At 35.9% G+C, this 27705-nt stretch overlaps 1 protein-coding gene across 1 annotated transcript; it reads left to right on the top strand.

Annotated features, from left to right (window-relative positions):
* The first annotated feature begins 16561 nt into the window (after positions 1-16561).
* LOC113773953 (disease resistance protein At4g27190-like) lies at positions 16562-27701 on the top strand. The gene is made up of 4 exons (XM_027318541.1): positions 16562-19435; positions 25619-26449; positions 26577-26632; positions 27463-27701. Exons 1-3 carry the CDS (start codon positions 16562-16564, stop codon positions 26598-26600), a joined length of 3729 nt encoding a protein of 1242 aa, XP_027174342.1. The 3' UTR covers positions 26601-26632; positions 27463-27701.
* Positions 27702-27705: the final 4 nt, after the last annotated feature.

Raw genomic sequence — 27705 nt, 5'->3', positions numbered from 1 at the left:
AATCAACTCTAGTCGGGTGCTAGTGCGAGTACAAGTCAAAATTTCAAAACAACTAGACTACACTAGTCTGAACACATCTCAAGCCTCACTTGTACCCCCTGCTAAGGAAAACAAATGGAATATGGTAAGCTATATGCTTAGTGAATAATCAGGGGTAAAAATGTAAAATCACATCCAATAAACAAGTAAATCAGGATATTTCACATCAATAACAAAAAGGTAACATCACAATAGTAGGATACAGGTGGCTCCAAAACCAATTCAATTCCCCGAGCTTGAACGCCTGTTGACACTCCGTCAACCAAAGTACTCATAGACCATAGACTCCACTTAACTTTCCCCGTTCACCTTATCAACCCCCGCTGGTCAGTCAACAGCATACAACAGCTCAAGCGAAACAAAATAACTTAGCTTTCGTCAAAACTTTAACAAAGAACTAAATCCCAAGGTTAGCATGAAACTATCTTCGACCAAACCCGACTGGCTCGAATAGTTCGTCTACCTTTGGAACTGGACTGGAACCAAGCCCTGAGATATCCAATCTCTCAATAGATGGTATTCCTCAACAAATTACGCAACAAAGTACTTATCCCAACAGTACATAGCAAAAGGAGTTTAATTCAAGTCATGTAATCACCCCCATCAGCACACAGCAAAAGGGTGATACTCAACATAAGGCAGGTATTCTCACATATGAAATCAAAACAAAGGATGGGCTTAGATCGAGTGAGATAAAGTACACTCTCGCCTAAATACCCATTTAACGTATACAAAACACTTTAACAATTTCACATCAATAAATAACCCAATTACTCACTTGATAAAACTTGGCATGAAAAACGATACAAATGACTGAGCTTGACCGTCACCGTCAAAAGCCTCATAGTCTGTATAGACAGATTATATACACACGTAACTGAAACGGCCATACAATAGCGGTTTATGACTTAAACGATCAAGAACGGTAAGCAAATTTGTAAACACAAAATGAGTTGAGAAACGTTCATAGCAAATAGATGAATTATATTAGTTGTATCCATCCAATTCAAATGAAGGGGAAGAATTTTGCATGTCACACACAATGTCACAATTTGATTTTAGTATGAATCCTTGTTAGTTAGAAGTAAAAGAAAAAAAATTTGGTTTTAGTTTTTATGATATCAAAATTACCATTTTCTGCAATAATTAGAAACATTTTACTACATTTCAATAACAATCAATATTGTTCATGAATACGGTTACAAAAATGAAACATCCCTTTGAGTAATAGGGTATTTAAAATCCAACACTCATGTTAAAAGATAGTCTTATAATTGAAATAGCACTATGCATCATTTACCAGTCAATATTAATAGTAAACAAAAGAAAAAAAGCACAAAAAAAGACCAAAACTAAATGAAAAATCATAATATGACATAAAGAATGATAAACGTTACCCAAAAAATTGTTCAAATATCGTAAAATAGAACATTAAGATCAACCGAATCAAACCAAAATATAAAAACATAAATATAGATGTAAATATAGATACTTTGATATCAATAGTACCAGCCGTCTTAGTTGGATTGAAGTGTTAGTATAATTAGCCTTAGTTTTCAGTGATACCCAAAGTACTCTACATAAAATGACACAAAGAATGACAAAAAATGACAAAACATTGAAAAATTCAACTCAAATGATGGATATTTTGATGCCCAAAATATCATTAGTCTTAGATTAGAGTGTTAGCGGAATCTAGTCTTAGTTTTTAGTGATCCCTTAAGCACTCTCTTCTCGAATAATATTCAATATTGGTAGTTATTAAAAAAATATGAAGCACCAAACCTGAATTATGGAGACAATTAAAATAATAAAGCACTTTTACCTAAAAATGTCCCTTTGCAACTTACTCCCAATTTATCTGTTAATGAAAAATTCTTGATTATTCACAATTCTAACTCCAATTCAAAGATCATCAGAAGTATTAACATGGATACTACAGAAATTGTGATCCGAGGATCAAAAAGTTATTGTTGCTTTTGCTTAATTTGCTCTAGAGAAAGTAAAGAAAGCCAACTAGCTGACAATTCAAAGACATCTACAAGAGTAAAAGAATATTGACATAGTATATGAATGAGTAGATGATTTACTGAACTACATAATGAATGTAAAATAAATAATTTAGTATATACATGTGATACTATTGTTAAACTATGATGGCTGTTCATAATATCTAAAAAAATATTATATTTTAGGATAATACAAACATATGTAAAATACGTAAAGTATTACTAGTCTACAATAAATTCTCTCAGCACAACTCCAAAAAAAAAAAAAAAAAACTTAACTCAAACAGGCACTCAAATTTTGCCAGCATGTGTCCTGGACCAAAAGGTGATTAGACAATAATTTTAGAATTTAATTGGGCCTACCTTCTTGGTTTCTCTGAGGGTGTTTTTAAGAAAATTGAAGTATGTTCCTTTATTGGTGTGTTTCTAAGATAAAAATATGGTTGACTCTGTCTTTTAAATAGGCAGAATCTAAAAAAATATATTGTTCAAATTGAGATTTTTATGGTATTGCATTACACAAGTGGTCACTGAAAGCCGCTATAGAATCAAGCTGGGCTCCAATCAGATTTGAGTCTAGTATAATTCAAGTTCGACTCACATTCAATTCAGACATATTATTTAGATCCAAAGTCTACCTACCCAATTAAAGAGTAGGTTCACCGTGCTTTTTTTGGGGTAAGCTGGTTGACAATCCTATTTATATTTTTTCCAACACTTATTTTTCTTAATGAAAAGTTTATAGAATACTATATTAAAAATTTTTGTCCCTACATCTAAGGCAAAGCACTTTAATCCTTCATCACAATCTTTTGGAACCTGCAGTAATCTTTACTACATGGCATCTGTCCTTTCATTGTTTTCCACAAGTCAAGTCAATGGAGATTATAATTCCTGACAACAAAAGGATCCTGCATTTTTTTCCTTTTGAAGTTGTAGAATGCAGATTCTCTTTTTCTAAATTACTAGTCTTTTGCCACCACCCATTTGCGTGGCTCTACACAGATTTGAGTGTTGGAAATGGTAATCATAGAGCTCTCTATGATTGTAAAGTTTTACATTATACATTATAGAGCTTCTACTATTGCAAGTACATAGGCAGTACACGAGTATAAGGAATATCTGAATGTCAATTTCATAGGAAAGATTATCAATTATTAGAATGTAATTCAAACTTCTTTATTATTTAGACTACCACAATTAAAGTAAATAAATCTATTTTACAACTATGCAATAAAAGTAAGAAAAATGATAAGAATTCCTAAAGTTATAGAATTCCTTAATACTATTACAAGTAGTATGAGTTTTTATTTTTATCTAGACAAATATTCTAAAATTTACTTGTTAATTCCAGTGTAGTATATGGATGAACCTTCATGAACTCGTGTATAAGTTAAGAAGTCCACAGACACGCCTACACTTGAGTTCTGCAAAATATTGCCTTTTTAAGTTATTTCCGTTATACCACTGACTTAATTGCACCTCAAGACAAGTCAGTTAAACCTGCCTGCAAAAGGAAGGGTGGGGGAAGGGATGGGTTGGATAGTTTAAAGGGAGAGAATGTAAGTTAGAAATTTCGAATTCAAGTCCTTCCACTTACACTAAAAAAAAATTGCTTACAAAAGAGGTGATGTGAGGACCCGAAAATTTTCTTATTTTTATAGAATATTACTGGAATATTTAAATGATTATTCACTCATTTTCTTCGAATTAGTTATTTCGACCATTTTAAATCCATTTATATGGAATGACGCCTCTTTATATTTTTAAAGCGTTTTGTTGAAAAATTCGCTTTTCGAAAATTTGTTTAGTCCGGAACGACGGGTGCACGTTTTTCTATGCTATACTTGAATCGGGAGTGTATTAATATTGGAGAATTAAGAACGATCAATAATAGATTAAGAAAGGTTAATGGAGGAATTAATACTCAATTCACGTGAGAACTCGTAAAATTATTATTTTTAAAACCCCTAATTTTGGCTCAATTAATTATCTATTTGGATTTTTGCCCCGAATAATATTTTCTAGCCTTATTAGACCTAAGTACATGGTTTTATAGTTTCGTTATATTTTTAAAGCGTCTCATTTCAAGAATTATTTTCTTAAAAACTTGATTAGTGAAAAGTGAAAACGTGTCTGAAAAACTTTAGCCAATTGGGAGTACAATAAGCTCGAAAATTTGGAGACATGTACAATGGTCCTAAAATAGGTAAATTTAGGTTTAAATACTCAAGTGATAGTTAGTGGTACGATCGTTATAAGAATTTGTCGAAGGTTTCATTTTATCGCGCCTAAATTTAAATTACGTGTTTTCACGTGCGCGCTTAATTGAGGGACTTTGGACCATTATTTTGGGACAATTAATAATGAATAATATTTATATGAATATAGGTACCCTAGAGGTTTAGTGCACTAGTGCAACAAACGTAAGAGAAATCGAACACAAAACGCGCGCGTAGGGCACTAGTTGTAATTGATTTGACATATTTAAAATATTAGACGTCAAGCGTCTTTTGTACGCAAAGGAAACCAGAACCGCATCTCATTTCTTCTAGCTGCAATGGACGGATAGCTTCAGCCGCAGCAGCTTCACCATTCCTTCTACCAAGCTCACAAAAATCACTACCAAACTTCCATAGATTCAACCAAAACTTCACATACACTTAGCTCTACACTTGGACAACACATTAAGCTGAAAAGGGGAGGAGCTTTCACGGTTTTCTTCAAGCTTCAAAGGGACCGAAAATTCTGATTTAAACAACCATCAAAGTAGGTAATGATCAATTACCTTAAACTTGTCTTATGGAGGTTGATTTATGCATTTGAGCTGGAATCTTCACTTTAGTAGCTTGTATTGTTGGAAAAAAAAGTGGGCTCTATGAATTCCCACTCTTGGGTTGTTTCTGATTTTGTGCTTGATGAAGTTTATGATATCAGATCAGTGTTTAAGTTAGTGATTTGTTGAAGGAAAACTGCTGGAAACTCACGTTGAGTGCAATGGCCAAGTTTGACCATTTTGCCCCTGTTTGTTCGGCCACTTTACTGCAGATATTTGAGGATTTAATGTCTTGATTGTGTTGTTTACATGTTGTAGAAGTTGTGTACAAAATTTCGTTGAAAAATATTGAGTTTTGGTTGATCAAAAGAATTTATTTTCCAAAGCTAGTAATCTGGAAACGGTTGACGTCGTAACCAGACCAGTGTTCGTGTTTCGTCCATAACTCCGTACTCCGACGTCGAAATCGAGTGCCGTTAGCGGCATTTGAAACTAGACGTTCCCATGTTTCCCACGGTGTATAATTCATATTCTGTTTCCATGTGTGTGAACCGCACCATTCATCTGAATTCAGCTGCCCTGTTTCTCCGTTCTGCCGAAATGATTTGATGATGCTGCAACTTTAGGCTTAATTTCGAGCTAGTTGCATGCTGAAACTTGAAAATATTTCTTCTGTGAAATTTTAGCCCTGTGAATATATTTTCTAACACTATCAACCATTCCCAATTCCGAGTTAAATTGAGGGAGTTATGAGCGAAATACGGCGACTGCCCCGTTTTTGAAAACCTTAGATTTGGACAGATTGCCTTATGGATTTTTCCAAACTTTGGTTGATTGATTAACCCCCTTTCCGAGGGTATTTTTCTATGAAATTTGATAGAGAGATACCCTTCATATGGGAGTATTATACTGCAAAATTTGGTGTCAATCCAAATCCGTTTCGACACTTAATAAAAGGTCCAAAGTCGGAACCAAATCTGGAAATTTTGTAACAGTCTTGAATTTTTCCCAATTTTGAGCTACCATATCTTGATACTCGAAACTCCGATTCTCGATCCGCTTGTTCTGTCCTAAACCTTACTTGCACCTCTAATTGAGCTATAAATTTCAAGGGCTGGTTTGCAACGAGTGAATTCTGCCGAATTTCCAAAGTTAGCGAAAAACCAACCCGGGCTCAATCCTGGGTGATTTGGAACAGCAACTTTAAACTCATTTTTTGAATACCTTCCATTTCGATTCATGGAACAGTGTCTTCTAAGAACTTTTAGTAACTTCAAAGACGATTCCAACGGTACCAAGTTTTCCAATTTTTGACTAGTACAAAAGAAGTTATGATTTTTCAAAGATTTTACCAAAAATCGAGAATTCTGGAAAATTCAAAAGAAATCCACGCGGGAAGCATTTTTCTAAAATCCGGCCTTGAATCCGGCCAGTTTCTGGCCGGATAAGCGGCCGGATTGTAGTTGAGATTTGAAAAAAATAAGGATGGCTACTGCCTCCAATCCGACCAGAAATCCGGCCGGATATCCGGCCAGGTTCCGGCCAGATTGTGACGTGGCCATCCCACTTCCGATTTTGATCGTTCGTTTTGCAATCGATTCGCTCGTACTCGTTTCCATCCAATGATTTCGAGAATAATAATCCAATTTTACTCGAGTCCTGCACCTTTTGAGAATCCAACTTCAAAGACAAGCTTAAACGAAATTTTCAAAATATTTCCGAGCCCTACACGTGTTCAATCTTTCTCGCCACTTGGGGACTTATAGAAATTGTCTTCTATTCGATACTCAGGCACGCACGAGGACCTCCAAGAGGACCCTACCGTGGAAGTTTGAACTCTCCCTCCAACCTACTTGCTTGCATAACTTGGTGAGTGTCAAGTGTATGCCTACTTGAACTCTAAAGACTTGATTCATGCTTGACTTACCTGATTACATGCTTAGTCTATTTGGTTTTGAAAAATGGAGTCGAGTGTGTACTTAATCGCACTCGTTCTCATTTGAACAAATGACTCATGTTTAACATGCTTTGCCTGGTTTACATGACCTAAGATACATGCTTAAACCTGTCAAATGCTTGAATATATGACATGGTATGCTATGATTGCATACGTCGATGGAGTGAATCTCCTCGACATTTACATGATACATAGGGGACGCCCAAACTCATAGGCCGACCTTGGAACTCGAGCCGGCATGGGCCTGGTCGGGAACCTTGGTGAGCCATGAGATTCACATGATAAGCTTGATCTATTGAGAGATCTCGCTTGGCATACTCATGAAGTATCGTCTTATAAATGTCGTGCGGGCCCGAAGCGGTGTATGGTGGACGGATGAGAAGTAAGTGGTGAACTACGGATATGAAAATATCAACCCGGTTGACGGAGAGTCATCACGGGGAGATATACGAATGACATCGGCAAAATGTGGAACTTAGCTCCTGAGAGCTTCCATATCCTTGAATTGTTTCTGGTTACATTTTGTTGGCGTTATTAATTACTTGCAAGCTATTATTTGAATTGTTATTTGGGCTTGTTATCTGAACTATGTGTCTGCATGTGTGTTCTTGGCCTCACGAGCGTTTTGCTCACCCTGTAGATTTGTTTTCCTTAACAGGATTGAATTTGGCGAGGTATCGAAGAAACCTTCCTAATACACTTTTGTTTAGGGTTTCTATTACTTTTGACTATGTCTTGGCTTTTGGATTATATTTTGGAATCCGAATGTAACTTTTGGAGCATGATGTATATTTGAGATATATATAATGGTTGTTGAACACCCGATGTGCGGGTCGGATAACGGATGACTTTCATTAAACTTGAACGCTTCCGCATTTATTGTATCTAAGTTATTGACTCGTATTGTGTGGTCCGGTAATAAGTTTGAATGGAATTGCTTGAGTCCTGGCGAGAGCCAGGTAGGCGTTCCGCGGATGCCCTTTGGTTCGCCTTAGGGAGAAGTGGGGGCGTCACAGGTGTAAGGTTTGATATTGAGGATTATCTATTATTTCCTAACCATTAACTTTCTTCCTTCTTTTTCCTCCCCTTTGATACCATATGCATCATGGACATGTACCCACAGGAATGAAATCACTTACAAGGGTAATAGGGACCCTGCTCGACTTTTTTTCAATTCTTTAATTCTCTTCTATCCTTCCTTGTCTAATTCTATAGATCAAAACACTTCCTTCTAACAGCACAATTATACATCTAACCTATATCAAAATGTAAACAACAATTTGACTGCGGGTTGGAGGCATTTGGACAAATATATTCAATTATTTCACATTTTAACTTCATTTTTTTCTTTTGTATCTTCGTATTTTTTTTGTGGGATGAGATCCCAATTGCGGGGCTAACAAATTGGGCAGAAGCATACTTTGCTCCACTAGATTGTTTTGAATTTGTTCTTTTTGAGGCAAAAGGCAACTTCAATATTCTTTTGTCCTATAAGAACAACAATTGTGGGGGTAACAAATTGGCTAGAAGCATTCTTTGCTTCATGAGATTATTTTTGAGTTTGTTCTTTTTGAGGATTTGCGATTCTTTACTTGTACCATTAAAGTAGTTGTGGACCATCATTTCTTCACAAAGTAAAAGTGACAAGGAAAAGATAGAAGTCATGATTACCATTCCAAAGGCTATAGGACAGAATGTTATAACTGCAGAGCAAAAATGGGATTCAAACTTCCGGTTACACTAGAAAGTATCTTCTCTCTATCTAGCAAAGGATTTAATTTCTATTGTAGAAGTCTACGTTACACCCATGTTATACCTCAGGTTGGTGTAAGTTGTTGAATATTGGTGTATCTTTCCGCTTGGTTTTGTGCATATCAAATGTTGTAAGACTTACACCAATAAAATACAATTTTTGTGCAAGCCTCGAGTACACTAACTTGGTTAAAAAATACACCAAATATTAAACAATTTACGCTGACCAAAGAGTGTAACACAAGTCAGATAAATATATAATAGAAGATCTTTTGCCCTCTCTCCCCTATAAATGTTTGTTAATTCTTGTTATAGTTTTTCAACTATTTAATAAAAATTTCGTTAGGTAATAAAACATTCTAAGACATAGCTACTATATTATTAATGAATAATTAAGGTATGCATGTGAGTTTAGATATGGTTTGAGTCTTGATAAGGGTCTGAGTTTGGATTGTACAAAATCAAGCTCTGACGAAACCTATAATTCTCATATAAGGTTTGAGGATGAATATGGTTTGGGTTTAAATGTTAAGACCAAAAACAAAAAAAGGATCGGTTGGATTGGGTTTGTGGAAGATAGATTTATTGGCATGCCTAGCATATCTAAACTATACTTAAACATAAACAAATTTTCCTTGAGGTTGGACAAAAGGGATTTGGGACAGGCAAAGTTGTGGTTACATCCAATTTTGTACGACTATCTTATTTACTATATTATATTTTATCTGTAAAATAGTAGGTATATAATATATATATAACACTAAAATATTTCATATATATTCTATACAACAAGTTTGATGCAAGGATGGAATGAAAAATATTAGTTCGAGGGAACGAAATATTTATGCATATAAACATTCGAATCAACCTGACATTTTTTGAAATTTTTTGATTGAGGTAGGCTAATAGCTTAAAAGTTTTTTTGACATAAAAGTTTTTCAAAATTTTCAAAATTTTAAGGAAAAAAATATGAATATCAAGAACTTAAGAGAGGAAAAAGGGGAGAAGATGGTCCTTCATGCCCCTCCCTAGTTCCGTCCTTGGATTGATGTACACTTAAATATTATAGTGACTACAAGTAGGCAGAACCAAAAATAATATAATGGTACCTTCTCCAGATTCAAACAAGTGTACTTGTATATATGTGTACATGACGGATGCAAGAAGGGTAGGGAGGCGCAATTGCCCTCTTAAAAATTTGTTAATATTTCACATACATCCCTGTAGAAATTAGATTTTGCCGTCCCAGGATTTTAGAAGTCCTTTTATACTTTCTTAACATACTAAAAGTTTTCACTTGTATCAATATAAGTACCCAAAATTTTTTTTTACGAAAGTATAAGAGTGCCCCTTAAGCATATATCTTTATAAATTTTGCCACCCAAATTCCAAGCTTTGGCTCCTCCCGTGTATGTGTATATATATTAGACATAAATATATTGAACAATGAATATAATAAGTAAGATCTTGTTTTTCACATGTTAACTAGAAATTTGCTTTTTGCATCTTCAATATTCTTTTGTAGGATGAAATTGAGTCATCGATGGGCTAGCGAATTTCCCAGAAGCAATCTTTACTCTACCATAATTGTTTTGAATTTTGCTTTTTCAGGCTTTGATTCTTGACTTGTCCCCATAATATTACTTGTGCAAGTGTGTAACTTTATTTCCTTTAGAACAGTAAAAGTGACGGGGAAAGAATAAAAGTGATGGTTACCATTCTAAGGAATATAGTATAGAGTGTAAAAACTACTAACCAAAAATGGGATTTCCATTTCCAGCTGCATTAGCAAGGTATCATATCTATCCCCTATAAATTTGCCTTCTTGTTGATTGTAGTTTCTCAACTTTCCCACCCACAAATTCTTTGTCCTTCATTTTACCTATTCACAACTTCACTTATATCTCTCAGCAATTCTCTGTTGGGATTATCACCTTGGTTTTCATATCAATCCAACAAAAAGAGGTATGTGCTTATATTTTTTTAATCTCTCTTTTAGTTCAGCACTTAAGTATGTTTTTTTGTGGGTGTAAAACCACAAATCATAATCATAATTTTGCATAATTTGTCATAATGTCCATGCATTGTTTAAGTAGAAGTATAAGAACAAGAAAACACGGCTATGGCCTGCTTCTACCTCCAGGATTAAATGGTCAGTTTTCCAACTAAGTATTAATTTTAGCTGTAAAGGTAATAAGTTTTGTTATGATGGTGGTAAGACATAAAGATTATTGCCAAAAAAGTACTATGTTCATAGCAATGATTGTTTACTTAACTACACCCACCGTTTATTTTACAAAATTAAGCAAATATTGTTCTACTCCAAACCAATGATGCCGATGATAACAAAAAAATAAAAATACTCACTTTGATCCATAATACAATAATAACCAAAAAGTACATGAGTTGTTATAACACGTATCTAATTGATGAGGCATGAGAAGATCAGATAAGAATATGAGTAAAGTAAATAATAATACTAGTAACCCACAAGCATATGTATACCGATCTACAATATAATAATAACCACCAGGTACGTGCATTGTAATGAATGTATTTAATTGATCAACTAGCCATGAGAAGATCTGGTGAGAACATGAAGATTGTCCAAGCAAATCGATTTAGTTAGCTAATTAGTCCAAGTTGTTTTATTTGGTGTTGTTAAGCAAGGATTTTATTGTCATTTGTCCTTGTTAAATGGAGTCGTTTCTTGTAGTCTAAAATTCGGCCAGACCTTGTTTGGATAACCGAATTAAATTAGTTGTTAGTTTAGGGAACAAGTGAATCCAATTCATTTTAAGATTTCTAGTTTAAGTGAATCTAATTCATTTTAGGTTGTCAAGTATATGGCTATAAATAACCAAAGCAAGAGACCTTCATAATCAATTTTTGAATTAATAAAATTGTGAGTTTTCACTTTTCTCTTTCCAAGAGAGCTTCTTTGAATATTTGAGAATCTTTCTCAAGTTATTCAAGCGAACTTATTAATCAAGTAACTCCTTGGTTGTGGCGTTCCTCTATTTATAGTTTGGTTAGCTAATTCGTTAAGTAGTGGGTTGAGATAGTATCAATAATGTTCGCTACTTTGGGGATTAGATTGGGTCATATTTCCGCTGCCAAACCATTGGTGTTCGTTGTTTAGATTGTGTCCAAGTGAGTATCACATCAAGATCACTGGGGATAAGAATATGAATTCAGGGAAAGATGTATATAATTCATATGTTAGTATTCACATGGCTTCAACTTTCAACTGCTTGCTTTGGGGACCTTTTAATAATTTCAGAGAGTTATTTGAATCTTTTGTGGAGCAATATTAGACAACTTGGTACATAGGCATTCTCGTAAATTCATTTTTTGACCCTATGTGTAGGGAAAAAAACACAGCGCTGATTAGGCTTTTAGCTATTAATAATGCATGTTATGCCCTTGAGATGATTTCTCGTAGGGATAATTTCAGAAACCACACTTCAGTTGTTTGACAATTTCACCTAGTTCTCTTGAGATTTAAAGAATTACACATATTTTCCTTGAGTTTATCATTTTGGTAACAAAAACCATTCAATGTCAAAATTTTGAACAAATAATCCAAAATGTCTTCATGAAATTGTAAAGTTCATTTTACCTTCTTATAAAATTCTTAAAAAAAGAAAGGAACATACATAGAATCTCAATCCTACTTTCAACTATCATATTTACTGTATTAAACCTTTTGTATTCCCACATCTCAAATTGTTACTATTATCACCAAGATTACCACACCATCAGTTTCTAAATTCTAAAACCTCTATCTAAGTTAAAAATGATAAAAACCAAATTAGCATTATTAACCCAAAAAATTTCACCAACCGCATTAGTGTAATATCTTATCTCTCAAATGTTGGAGTACCAACAATAGCCCCATCTTTTTTAAACCTTCATCTGAAATCTTCTATTTATCTCTAGATCCTCCAAGCAAAATTAAAATTAATTTGTAGTATGTTAAAATTATGTTTAGGACATAATTGGTTATTTCATGGGTGAATATCTTGTTTTTGTCTCCATTAAATGTCTAATTGTATGATACATTCATATGCACAAGATTAGGAGCGAATTGTTTAATTACATAAAAAAATATTAACATGTTAAGGTTATTATGTTCATTTATAGGGTTAAGGGAGGTAAGTGTAATATTGAAAACCTCAAGGGTACTAGGTGAAATTGTCAAAAATCTCGAGGGAAGTTTCTAAAATTATCCCTTTCTTTTAAATTTGGTAAATAACTAAGAAGGCCACAAAATTTCTAAAGACTCCTACAAACGAATTTTGTCCTCAAACATAGTGGTCATTTTTTTTCAATACTGAATATCCTTGACTTTACTCGTATCTTCTTCTTCTGTCTACTCTCCTTCCAATGTCATGGATCTACTTTTCATCATTTTCTGCATTACTGTAACTTCTATACTAAGCGTCCAAAAAATCTATGCTTTACTATAGGTCTTTACCATTGTTTTGAAACCTCAGTTGGACCGGTCGGTTCGGTCAGTAAGATTGCGAACCGGCCATGGCTTTAATTCAATTCATACATTGGGTTGATTGGACCTAGGAACTGATAAGAATTGTGTGACCCATTCAAACTAGAATGGACCATTGAATCGGAGGTTTTTTATTTTTCTCTATGAAATTGACAAAAATAAAAATAAAAATGAATAGGTTCTCCTTAACCGTAAAACTAATCACTAAGTGCCATACGGCCCATACCCTACTCACTTTCTTTTGGGCTTTTGTCTCCTATCAAGTTTTCATTTCTATTTTCTAGTTTCCTAACTTCCTCCAAATTCCAAATTTAAAAAAAAATAAAAGTTGCAATCTTCAATTCCAAAAGATTTGATTTAAAGTTTAAACTCACAATGTCAAATACCCAAAGGCATGAGTTTTGTCTAATTTCAGAATATTGTGGTGTTTTTGGGTAGAATTTAAGATTATTTTTTGGTAGATACAATTGAGATAAATTTTATTTTTTAACTTATAATTTAAAAAAATTACTTCTGAAAGTCGAAATTCTTTGAAAATATTAAACTTTTTATCATATAAAGTCTTAAATTAGTCTATTGGACGTGTTATTCTGTGCACATATATTTATATAATTTATTTTTAAAAAATCATTGAATCGGTCCAACCGATTGAACTATGATCCGAACACATCATTAGTTCAATTAACGACTCATGTTTCAAAACATTAGTCTTTACATTCCACTCTATTCGTGATGTCTGCTTTGTTATTATTCTATTGGTATGATTCTTGTGCTTGGTTTTTTCACGACATGCATGAACAATATCTTCAATTAAGATTTTAGTGTTTTTCATTAAAAAAAAAAGTATTTTTAGCTACTGTGTCGGTTCTATGTCTCATATTTTGCCTTTTGTTTTCAATGTTTAATTTTTGCATGAAATCAGCCACTACATATTTTTGGATGTTAATAATATATTGGAAGGAATTATTAGATATACTGGGAACTGGTTTTGGCTTTGCGTGGTTTAGGATTTAATTTTTGTTTTTAAAAAAAGTTGTGAACGAAAATTTGGACAATTGACCGGTGAATAAAGAAAGGAAATTTGGAGAAATTGCGCTTTCAATTTCTGGAGTTAACATGGGGTTGAAGCTTTTAAAAAGATAGAAGGGCTAACTACAAAAATCACTATTATCTCATAATCATTTAAAAAAACCTATCATGTGTCACATAAAGGTACCAAATACTTGTGCCTATATATAACAATACATTATGTAAGTACAAGTGTAATATTCCTCCGAAATCTTCTAAGCTTGGTGGTAGTCACCGCAAGAATTGTGCATTCAAATTTTCTTGTCTAACTCATTTAAAAATAATGTGCTCTAGGAAGTTGAAGCAATTGTGTTCCAGAAAGTTGGATGCACCAAATCTTAAGAAAATTGTAGTAGAGAATGAAGCCATCTCTGTGGATTTTCACCTTTTAATTTTGTGTCTCACTTCACAATATTTTAGTTTCCCTAAGAGTTGAGAATTCATATTTTCATTAATTATCTCGAGTATGTATTTCACAGGAAAGAGAGGTCACCTTTTTGAGGCATTCAATTCTATTATTGGTACAAAAAAAAAGAGACAAATAGAGTTGTCTAGATGTTAAGGTACATAAACTTCATAGGCTTGCAAACGCTATTGTTCTGTTTCTTTTAGCTTAATCTCATATATCTTTACTTTTATTTTTCTTTTGTAGGGGAAGGGTGGGTGGGGAGGTTTGGGAGGATGGTGATTTTAATTTTCAATATGCATTATGTATACTTTTTATTGATATGGATGAGTTCACGAAATACTTGTATGACAGTTGAATTTGGTTTGACTTGCTCAAATGATTAGGACCTTAAACAGGTTTTTATCTAATATACATACATTTTTTAAAAAAATATTTTTTTTGTTTAGTGTAAGTGGGAGGATTCAAATTTGAGATCTCTCGCTTACACTCCCTTCCCCTGATCTAATAGATACACTTAACTATACTCACTTTTACTTAACTTTAGTGTGATTTACATTTGTGCTATCTTCAATTTTTCTATATATAAAGCATAAGGAGGGGATTTGGTATTAGGCCTTCAATTTTGCCCTTACAAAAGTAAAGATTTACTAAAGACAACTACTTTAAGTTTAGTAAGTTTTAATAACTTCCACTTCTAGTAAATTTTATTTTTTTGATTTGTTTGCCAATGAAAAATCATAACTTCTTTTTTTATTTGTCAAAAAAATTCTAATAACTTCTATTGGTTTTAACAAAAACAACTAAATTATTTTTTTCAAATTTGCACACCCTATTGGTTTTAACAAAAACAACTAAATTATTTTTTTCAAATTTGCACACCCATAGGGTGTGCTTTTCTAATAATACAAATAAAAGTAAAGTTGCTTGGGTAGTCTTTTGATGTAGACCAACAAACTTTCTTGTAGATTATGTATTTAGATACACATAACAGATTTGTGATATACAATGATGAAGAACTTATTCATTGTTTTAATAAATGCCGCTAGAATTGATTGGTGGTTTCTACAATGTACACGTGTTAATTTGATTAAAAGACGTCACTGCTAATTTTTTCTTCAAACTGCACTTGGAAGAAGAAGTAGAAAAAGGAATAAATATAGTGATAATTTGATTCTTCGTCGCTAATTTTTTCTTCAAACAACAAAGTCAATTAGTTCTACTTCTAATCTTCCTTTGGGATTTGTTCAAACAATGAAGTCAATTAGATTTGTAATGACGTTTTTCAGTCATTGCTCTACGCCAAGACAAGGATTTTCTTATCTTCAGATTCCTAAATTTGTTGAACTTTTTCATGTTAATCATAATTTTCGTTAACATCAAAATTATCATGAATTAATAATGATTTACTCATCAGACTTGAAATGATTGCAAGTTATTTCAAATTTAAACATGTAGAGAAAATATAAGAAGCTTTTGAGACATTTCGGCTATTTAAATATAATAATCCTGCTAAAGCAATGAGTAAAAGCATCATTATACTTGTGAAACTAGCCTTTACAGTTTTCTTTCAAATACATTGACACACTTTATAGAGACTAACATACTTTACAGTCAAAGCGGTATTTTTGTCCCTAAGATTGTGTATTGACAACATTTCGTCAATTGTTGGACATATGAAAACTTATAGTTTTGTCAAATAGGTGAAAATGTAATATAACTCTGCACCAAACTGTACCTCATGTATTATCCAAAATAGTTCTACAAAAATCTAAAACAATCTATTGAAAAAATATTTGTTGGTGAGAACAATTTATGAGTTATTTGTGTCCTTTACTCTTTTTTTTCCAGAAACATTTCATTAAATTCAATTCAATGCCTAACATTTTTTTTCCTTCTTTGTACTTCTACTCTTACACAATTTTTATTACCTTATTTACGTATCCTTGAATCTTTTTCATATTTTTCATGCAATTTATTAGATTACTTTTTCTATATCTTTCAAATAACACAGTAATAGAAATTTGAACAGAATTTTGCAATAATGGCAATCCAAGAAATTGCCAATTCAATTGTGGGAACAATTGTAGAGAAGTGCATCAATCCAATTTTGCGCCAATTTCAGTACTTAATCTTCTACAAAAGTAATGTTCAAACTCTGAGCGATGACATCAAAAAACTTGAGATAAAGGAAACTGAGGTGCAACAAAAGGTAAATCGAGCAAAAGACAACGCTGAAGAAATTAAAGCAACTGTTGTTGATTGGCTGAAACGAGTTGAGGATGTAAAGAAAGATGCACATACTATTTTTGTGGGTATGGAGACTGCTAAGGTGAATTGCTTTAATATTGTCAAGCTTCCGAATTTGAAGTCATGCTATTTGCTAGGCCGACGTGCGGTGAAAGTAACGAGTGTTGTTGAAAAACTCTTAGAAGAGGGGCAATTTGATGAAGTTGGATCCATTGCTCCAATCGGGGAAATGTCGTTAAGTGAATCAATCCCGTCCTTAGAGGAAGGCCTAGTTTCTAGGATGTCAACAAAGAAGGAATTGATGGAAGCTTTAAAGCAGGAGAAAACTAACCTAATGGCGATTTGTGGTATGGGCGGCGTAGGCAAGACTACTCTGGTCAAACAAATTGCTGACCAGGTTAAGTTCGAGAAATTGTTTGATGAAGTCGCCATGGCAACAGTGTCTCAAAGTCCAAACATGAGAAATGTCCAAGATCAACTTGCTGAGCAATTAGGGCTAAAGATAACAAAGCAAACTGATCTTGCTAGAGCTAAAAGATTGTATACGAGACTGACTGGCCGTAACAAGAGAATTCTTGTTATATTGGATGACATTTGGAAAGAACTTGATCTTAAGAGTCTGGGAATTCCCGTCAAAGATGAATGCAAGGGCTTAAAAGTTATACTGACATCTCGATCCTTAGATGCTTGTCGGGACATGGGAGCTGAAATTTTTGAGGTGAATGTCTTGCCTAAAGAAGAAGCATGGCTTCTTTTTAAAGAGGTTGCAGAAATTTCTGATGATTCTGCTTTGAGTGGTGTTGCAAAGCAGGTTGCAGAGGAATGCAAAGGTCTACCTCTTGCAATCGTTGTTGTTGCCAAGGCATTAAAGAGCAATCATACTTCAGAATCCTGGGATCGTGCCCTTCGGCAACTAAGAAAGGACAGAATGGGAAATCTAAGAGGTGTTCAAGATCTGGTGTTTTTAAGAATTGAGTGGAGCTATAATCATTTGGGAACCGATGAAGCTAAGCACCTACTTTTGCTTTGTAGTTTGTTTCCAGAGGATTATAGTATTCCGATCGAACACTTGGTTAGGTATGGAAAAGGGCTACAATTGTTCCGGGATACAGAGAATTTGATAGATGCAAGGGACAAAGTAGACTTGCTGGTTGATGAGTTGAAAAGCTCCTATTTGTTGCTAAATGATGCTGAAAAAGAAGACTCTGTAAAATTGCACGATGTCGTGCGAGATGTGTGCTTGTCAATTGCATCAAAAGACGAGCATGAGTTTTTAGTGAGCAATTCAGGATTGGGAGAAAAGAATTCTTACACGGCAATTTCACTAATATTGCAAGATTCCAATCATGATCTACTTCCATTTTGCAAGGAATATCCAAGGCTTAGGTTGTTGCGTTTGGTAGTCCAATCAGGGGAACTCAACCTATCAGAAGACTCTTTTGTAGGAATGGAAGCTCTCAGGGTCATGGAATTAAACAACTCGTCTATTGAATTTCCACTGCCATGGCCTGGCCAAATGTTAAGGAGCCTTCGAACACTGTGTCTGGATTATTGTGTATTGGGCACTGGAATGTCGTCAATGATTGGACACATGACGCAATTGGAAACTTTGAGCCTCTTTAAATCCGACATTCTGGATGATCGGTTTCCAGCTGAAATCGGTCAGTTGAGTAATTTAAAGTTGTTGGATTTGAGGGTTGAAAGTAGCCTCCATCCCTTGCCTAGTGGTATCTTGTCAAGCTTGAAGAAACTAGAAGAATTGTATTTGGGATCTGGTGATCATTTGCGGCTAGGGAGAGATAAAGAAGAGGAAATAGGATGCCTTAAAGAGATCTCATCAATCGCTAACCTTGCATGTCTCCAGATTGCTTTTTATGACCTTAGCGTCATACTTCTATGTTTGCAAGAATTTGATACTCAGAGGTTGTCAAGATTTGACATTGCAGTAGATAATTATGAAAGAGCAATGGCAAATCTCAGCATAAACTATCAATTTGGGAAAAGCTTCGAGCTTTATCTGTTAGATCATTGTGATGAAGGGTTGAAAAAACTTTTTGACCCCAATGTTACTAGCATTGTCAAGAGAACGGAGAATCTCACTTTGGATCTTCCAATATCATCATGCTTAAGGAATCTTGTGCCTGACTTGGGTGAAAATGGGTTCATCAATTTGAAAAAGCTTCGTCTAGACGGTGGACAATATGAATGCCTTGTTGATTCTACCGCCAACTTTGTTGCTGGACATGTTTTTGAAAATTTGGTGTCCATGGAGTTAGAAGGTTTGGAGTTGAAAGAAATATGTAATGGATTTCTTCCATCTGGGTGCTTCAGTCAACTTCAAGAGGTGAGACTTTATTCTATAAGTGCCTTAGAGTGCTTGTGGAAGGGATCAGTCGAACCTCCATCGCTTTGCAACCTCAGGTCTATTGAGGTGCAGTATTGTCATCAAATTACAACTTTCTTCTCACAATCAGCACTGAAATGTCTGGTGAAACTTCAAAGTATATACGTATATCAATGTGAAAATTTGGAGAGAATTGTTCCGAGGGAGGAAAGTCTGAGAGAGGAAGTGCTTGAACTACCCCAACTCAAAGCGTTAACCTTAAGCGGGACAAACTTTATTGGTTTTGGCTCTAAAGATGATAAAGCTGTGGCTTTCTTTGACCAGGTCTGTCTTCTCTCTCTCTCTCTCTCTTTTAGTTTGTGTAATTATATGATATACTTAATATAGTTGAATTCAGGTGAACACCGAAAACACACGCAAGCACTTTCTTTCTCAATATGTTAATTATATTTTCAAAATTAATAATGTTTCATCAGTTAATGTGATGCGGAATTTCTAATGTTGACTACTGTAAAGGTAAAACTAATGTTCCAAATTGACTTGTTTGTACGACTCATATTAATGTCAGTCATTTCACGTACAAATGTACTGACTATTAAATTGTGGTGGAAGTGAATTTGAAGGCTGTATGTAACTAACTAGTACCACTCCCTATTGTTTGTTACTTGAGCAAATTCTACCTGGAGTTGTACAATTATTCTTGGTAGTTATTAGTGATTATTTAATTCTAATAAAGACAGCTTGTGACGATTTAAGGTTAGAAGTGGTAAACTAATGTTATGACCTGAATTCATGGGAAGCTATTAAACTAACTACCAGAAAGAGTCAGCAGAGGAGGTAGCATGAGAAATGGGAGCACAGGGGAAGAATCACGTGACCAAGCCTGGTCCTAACAGAATGAAGAGTTTTGGCAGGAAAGTTAGTTAATTGCTAGCAATCTGGTATTTGAAAGAACACTAGGATTTGTATAAGTATTACATCTGCAATTGTAATAAGCATCAGATTCATTGTTGCTTAATTCTCTTCTCAATAATATCTGTCTCTCTCATTATCTTTTCCCTCCTCCCACTGAAATTCTTCTCCTTTCTCCCTCCTGATTTCTCTTCTTCTATCTTCCCTACTGATATAATTCAGTTTCTCGACTCCAATCTTCAACAGTGGTATCAGAGCTTGCGGTCCTCGGATTGCAAGTTCTTCCACAATCCATAATGGCAGAAGGTACACGCATGAAAAGCTTCGAAGAGCAGCTTAGGAAACAGGATGCCAGGATTCAAGCGGTTCTCGATTCCATGATAGCAGACAAGCAGGTCATGGAGGAAAAGTTGGAAGTTAATCAAAGGGAGATGCGGTCCTTACTGGAAGCAAATAGCGCAGAACTGAAGAACTTTGTGAGTAGCCAGATCAGCTCGATTTTGAGGAGTTTGCAGGGGGACAAAGGCATTTTGGGAAATCCTAATGGTTCTGCAGAAAGGACTCCTAACAATCGAAATGCGGGAAATTCGAATACCAGGCATGGTGAATTTGGCAATTCCTCTAGAGGAGAGGGGCAACACTGGCCCATGGGGGTCCCCAGGTTGGATTTCCCCAGATTTGATGGCCACAGTCCTAAGGAGTGGGTCAGGAAGTGTGAGAAATTTTTCCAACTATTTCGCACTACTGAGGAGCAGCAGATGGACCTTGTGGAACTGCACTTAGAAGGAAAGGCGGATCTCTGGTATCAGAATTTCAAAAAAGATAGGGGAATAGTCCAATGGAAGGATTTTGGATCAGAAATATGTAGGAGGTTCAGCACTGTGGGAGAGGCTGATGCAGTGGAAGAGTTTAGCAAACTCAATCAAACCTCCACTGTTTTGGCTTATCAGGAGAAGTTTGAGGAGTTGAGGTCTATTGTAATGATCCAGATGCCAGAACTGACTGAATCCTACTACATTTCTAGTTTCTTAAGTGGACTGAAGGGGGAAATTAAATCTGCCGTGAAGATGCACAGGCCAGACAGTCTACAGTTTGCCTTTGAGATGGCCAGATGGCAGGAACATCACTTGGATCTGGTTCACAAGTCCAGTAGGCCTATACTCAGAAATACCATGCACTCAACCTCATTTGGAATTAACAAAGGAGGAAATGGAGCTCAGGATCCGGGAGCAAGACAAGCTGGGACATCACCAACAGAATTCAGCAGGAAGTCTAATTCACAGCAAGTTTTCAAGAAAATCTCCCCCACTGAATTCCAGTACAGGAAGGATCACAACCTATGTTTCAGGTGTGGAGAAAGATTTAGTCCAGGTCACAATTGCAAAAGCAAGGGGATCCACATGATGATAGTAGGGGAGGAGGAGAAGGGTGAGGAAAATCACACAGCAGAAGAGGAGGAGGTTATTGAATACATGGGAACTCAGCAAGAGCATGAGGTGATGCTAACCTTGCATGCACTGTCAGGGGAATTATCCTCAAGCATTATCAAAATGCAAGGGGAATATATGAACCAGCACTTGACAGTCCTGCTAGATGGGGGAAGTACTAATTGCTTTATCAGGAGGAGTGTGGCTCAGCAATTTCCAGAAAGGGTACAGAACCACAGGCCCTTCAAGGTCAAGATAGCTGATGGCAAGGAGTTGACATGTGACCAGTGGATTCCAGGGATGCAGTGGAGCATGCAGGGCCACAGATTTGCACATGATGTGTTTGTATTGGACCTGGAGCCTTATGACTTGATCCTTGGAGTTGACTGGATGAAGTCCTATAGTCCTATTACTTTTGATTTCAAGAAGCTGAATCTGTCTTTTGAAAAAGGAGGGGAGCAAGTGGTGCTAAATGGAGACTCCAACAATGCAAACGTAAGGATGCAGCAAGGTCCCTCAGCTCACAAGTATGTCAAACACAAGATCAGGAAGGCATTGCAGCAAGCATGTATGGTGAAGATTCACAACTCACAGGTAATTTCTGAACCAGATTCTCTTACTAAGTTGTTGGCTAAGTATGATGATGTCTTTGCAGAACCAAACACCCTTCCCCCAAATAGATGCCATGATCACCAAATTCCCCTCAAACCAGATGCCCAACCATTCAAAATTCCTCCCTACAGATACCCTCATGTACAAAAAAATGAGATTGACAGACAGGTGAAAGAGATGTTGAACTCTGGCCTTATACAAGATAGCCATAGCCCCTTTGCATCACCTGCTCTTTTAGTAAAAAAGAAAGATGGGAGCTGGAGGCTTTGTATTGATTATAGGCAACTGAACAACCTCACTATTAAAGATAAATTTCCTATACCTATTATAGATGATTTATTGGATGAACTATATGGAGCCAAGATTTTTTCTAAAATTGATCTGAGATCGGGCTATCACCAAATCAGGATGAATCCTGATGACATCCATAAAACTGCTTTTAGGACTCATTCTGGTCTATATGAATTCTTTGTCATGCCATTTGGTCTAACAAACGCCCCAGCCACCTTTCAAGCACTAATGAACTCTGTCTTTGAACCTTATATAAGGAAATTTGTTCTTGTGTTCTTTGATGACATTTTAATCTATAGTCCAGACTCCAAGAGTCACCTACACCACTTATCCATAGTTTTGGAAACCCTGAGACAACACTCTTTGTTTGCAAAGATATCTAAGTGCTCTTTTGGTCAAGACCAAGTAGAGTATCTGGGACACATAATTACTAGTGCAGGGGTGAAAACTGATCCATCCAAGGTGGAAGCTATGCTGTCCTGGCCAACGCCCTCCTGTGTAAAGGCTCTCAGAGGATTCTTGGGCTTGACAGGTTACTATAGGAGGTTTGTTAAGGGGTATGGGGAGATTGCTAAGCCTCTTACTGAACTGCTAAAAAGGGATCAATTTGCATGGAGTACTGCTGCAGAAACTGCATTCCAACAATTGAAGCTGGCAATGAGTGCAGCACCAGTGTTGGCATTACCTGACTTCTCAAAGCCATTCCTGCTGGAAACTGATGCCAGTCAGAAAGCCATTGGTGCTGTTCTAATGCAACAGGGGAGGCCAATAGCTTATTACAGCCAAGTACTGGGACAGAATAATCAAGCCAGGTCTACCTATGAGAAGGAACTCTTATCACTCATCACTGCAGTTCACAAGTGGAAACACTACTTGATGGGACACCATTTCATTATCAAAACTGATCATGAGAGTCTCAAATACTTGTTGGATCAGAAAATTAACACCTCTCTCCAAAAAAAATGGCTGGTTAAACTTATGGGAATGGATTATGAGATTCAATACAAAAAAGGGAAGGAAAATGTAGTTGCTGATGCCTTGTCAAGGAGGGGTGACTTGGAGAATACAGCAGAAACATCTGTGCATACTATCACTGCCATCAAGCCTCAGTGGTTGACCATGGTAGCTGAGAGCTACAACAGTGATGAGATGGCCAAGGAGGTTCTGCTGAAGTTAGCTATGGGAGCTGACGCATTACCAGATTACTCCTATAACCAGGGAATTCTAAGGTTCAAAGGAAGGGTGTGGATAGGAGCAGATTCTGAATTAAGACAAAGGCTGGTTTCCTGTTTTCATGATTCTAGTCTTGGGGGACATTCTGGGAATCTTGGTACTTATCAGAGGATTAAGAGTTATCTATACTGGCCTGGAATGAAGAAGGAAGTGGAGCAATATGTACAGAGCTGTGAGGTCTGCAAAAGGAGCAAAAATGAAAATTGCCCCTATCCAGGTTTGCTGCAGCCACTGGCCATACCTGACCAAGCTTGGCAACAAATTTCTATGGATTTCATAGAGGGATTACCCAAGTCCTTTGGTTGTAATGTGATCTACGTGGTGGTGGATAGATTCACTAAATACACCCATTTTATTCCAATGACCTCTCACTATACTGCTAAAAGTGTCGCAGAGGCATTCTTTGATCAGATTTTTAGGTTGCATGGCCTACCAACACACATTGTCTCTGATAGGGACAAGGCTTTTACTAGCTTGTTCTGGCAAGAGCTCTTCAAAATGCTAGGCACAGAATTAAATCTGTCATCTGCATATCATCCTCAGTCTGATGGACAGACTGAGAGGGTGAATAGGTGTGTGGAAAATTACCTGAGAAGTATGTGTATGTATCAACCAGGGAAATGGAGGAAATGGCTACCTGCTGCAGAGTGGTGGTACAACACTAACCACCATAATAGCTTACAAATGTCTCCCTTTCAGGCCTTGTATGGTTACAAGCCTACTCAGATGAACCTGAGGCCTGATAGCACACTAGTAGCTGCAGTGGAGGATTGGGCACAAGAACGAGTGGGCTGGAACTCCTTGCTCAAGGAGAATCTGTTGAAGGCTCAGAACAGGATGAAACAAATGGCAGATAAAGGGAGGAGTGACAGGGAATTTGAAGTAGGAGAATGGGCTTATTTGAAGCTTCAACCTTACAGACAAACTTCTGTAGCTGTAAGAAGGAACATAAAACTGGCGGCTAAGTATTATGGGCCATATCAAGTAGAGCAAAAGTTGGGGACTGTAGCTTACAGGTTGAAGTTACCAGCAGGATCAACCATACATCCTGTTTTCCATGTCTCCTTACTCAAGAAGTCACCTAAGGGGGCTCCTCTTAGCACTGCCTTGCCTACCCTAAATGATGATGGAGAGTTTGGTGTTGCTCCCTCAGCAGTTATAGACCAGAGGACAATCTTTAGAAAAGGGCAAGAGGTCGAACAGGTGTTGGTGCAATGGGAAAACATGGAACCTGAGGAAGCCACCTGGGAAGATTGGACATTCATTCATGCTCAATTCCCTACTTTCCAATTTAATCAATCCTAGAGACTAGGATTATTTTTAGGGAGAGGCATTGTTATGACCTGAATTCATGGGAAGCTATTAAACTAACTACCAGAAAGAGTCAGCAGAGGAGGTAGCATGAGAAATGGGAGCACAGGGGAAGAATCACGTGACCAAGCCTGGTCCTAACAGAATGAAGAGTTTTGGCAGGAAAGTTAGTTAATTGCTAGCAATCTGGTATTTGAAAGAACACTAGGATTTGTATAAGTATTACATCTGCAATTGTAATAAGCATCAGATTCATTGTTGCTTAATTCTCTTCTCAATAATATCTGTCTCTCTCATTATCTTTTCCCTCCTCCCACTGAAATTCTTCTCCTTTCTCCCTCCTGATTTCTCTTCTTCTATCTTCCCTACTGATATAATTCAGTTTCTCGACTCCAATCTTCAACAACTAACTCGGATACTCTTCAGCCAACGAAGCCCCCAAACAAAAAACAAAAAAAAGGTTAAAAAACAGTAATTAAAAGAAAAAAAGAAATAGGGTTGTTTGGTGTAGTACTAGTAATTAAAAGTCCAGTGATGATGAATAAAAATAGGGTAATAAAAATATTGACAACAATAATTTTGGCGCTCTAGTGACGTGGTGGTATGTCTGTCACGTCATCAAGCGTAACAAATAGATTGCTAGCAGCTGGATGGATCCGAACACTACTGTAAGTGCATGTTGCATTTTGCATTATGGGGCTAAGTTTGCCAAATTTTTCAGGTTTCACTACCCCGCTTGGAAGTACTAGACATTACTTATCTTGCTGATGGCCCCGAACAACTAATAGGAAGGGAAATGCCTAGTGGGTCCCTCGACAACTTGAAATCCGTGAAGCTCTGGCGCTGGAGCTCTATCCGATGCATTGCCAAAGCTGATACAGTTACATTATTACAAAACTTGCAAGTACTTCGCATGTGGGCTTGTAATGGGATGGAATCTCTTGTCGACTTTGAGGGTCTAAAAGTTAGTAATATGCTGTCAAAAAAGGGACTCGAAATTCTCCCCACACTAGAGTCAATAGACTTGCATGGCTGTCCAAGATTAATCCATATTTGGAGGAATTTTCCTGAAGGGGTTCGAGTATTCCAAAACTTAAAAAGTCTACATGTGGTCAACTGCCCTTTAAAATGTTTGTTTCATCCTCCTTGTGTGGCCACCATGCTCATAAGTCTTGAGAGACTGAACGTTCGTTGGTGCTCGGAAATGCATGGAGTTATAGGTGAGGAAGATGAAGAGGTCAGCCAAGAAGATAATGCTCGGCATCATGATGTTGGAAAACATAGAGAAATTGCACTAGGAAGAACTAGCAAGGAGTTCGTGTTTCCTAAATTAAGCTCTTTGCAGTTGAAAGCGCTTGGGAATCTTCGAAGTTTTGGTGGTAGTCACCGGGAGGATTATGAGTTTAAATTTCCCCTACTCACGACATTGATCATAGAGAGTTGCCCAAAATTGAAGAAATTCTGTTCCGGAAAGTTGAATGCATCATTGCTTAAGAAAGTCCAAACAGCACCTGGAGATATAGAGGATTTTGAAGTTCCTGTGGATTTAAAGGTGCTAATATCTTCGCTCTATTTTCAACCAACCCTTTTAATTTTGTCTCACTTCAGTAGACTTATTTCCCTAAGAGTTGAGAATGTATATTTTAAATAATTATTGCTGAGCATATTATATTTTACAGGATCGAGAGATTTGTCCTTATTAATTTCAAATTGACACGATTATCTGCATATTAAGGTACGTGCATTTTTGTATGCTTACAAACTTTATCTTTTCCCTTTCTTTGTAATCACAAGCTGCAGTATGCATGCTTTGGATTTATATGAATGAATCAATGAACGGTATTACATAATTGTGGAATCTCATTGATTAGAAAATTATATGAACTCTTGCGGAATTTTCCATTTGGATGTTAAGGTAAATACCTTTCTATATGCTTACAAACTTTACGTTTTCCCTTTCTTCTAACTTCATCTTTCCCTTTTATTTTGCATTTTTTTGAGGTGAATATAAGTTATAATTACAAGTTGCAGGCTATATGCTTTGTTTCTTCTATTAATCAATCAGATTCTACTTTCGTGTAGTATTATGCACTGATTCTTACTGTTTGTGAACTATACTTCTATACTGAGTTTGTATTGTTGGTTTTCTCATCAACTCTTTTTTTTTTCATCCAAATATTACTATTTTGGAGTAAAAACTAAGAAGTTAAATCCTATATTTGTTTTGGGTTTGCTTATATTTCTTGCAATGTATGTATTTTTATGAAATATTCTTCTTTTCATTTTTTGAAAATAATTTCCAATAAAAAAAATAATTTCCGCTATGAAAAATTGCAGCCTTTATATTTCAGCTTTCAAATCTCCCATCTCTTCAAAGATATAAAATTGAATATTCCATGTAGGAATCAAGGAAAAAAATCCTGAGTAGAGAAAGCAAAAAATAAACTGGAGCTACACAAGCCTGATGTCAAATTGATGTGGGAGCTCCAATGTATTATACCATCTATATTTGTTTTGGACATTATGACAGAGTTGTAATATTCATGCCTCTGTTTTCTTTCATAGAATGTTGTGGGAACCATCAAGTTGATCGAATAATGTGGTCCAATTACCACAGTCTTGACTGAATTGGTGGATTGGGCTATCAGATATGGATGGAGATCTTAACATGATTAATACTATAAGTGTGGAACTTATATATGTATTATGTGCCCACTTTTGTCATTGATTTTCAAATAATAAACATATTGTATGTATGTATTGTATCATGACTTTCAACTAATAAATGCATTGTATGTATCATATCAT

This window comes from Coffea eugenioides, chromosome 6 (genome assembly GCF_003713205.1).
Source record: "Coffea eugenioides isolate CCC68of chromosome 6, Ceug_1.0, whole genome shotgun sequence".
Lineage (NCBI taxonomy): Eukaryota > Viridiplantae > Streptophyta > Magnoliopsida > Gentianales > Rubiaceae > Coffea > Coffea eugenioides.
The sequence above is the reverse complement of the archived record's forward strand: the minus strand, read 5'-3'. Positions and strand labels throughout refer to the sequence as shown.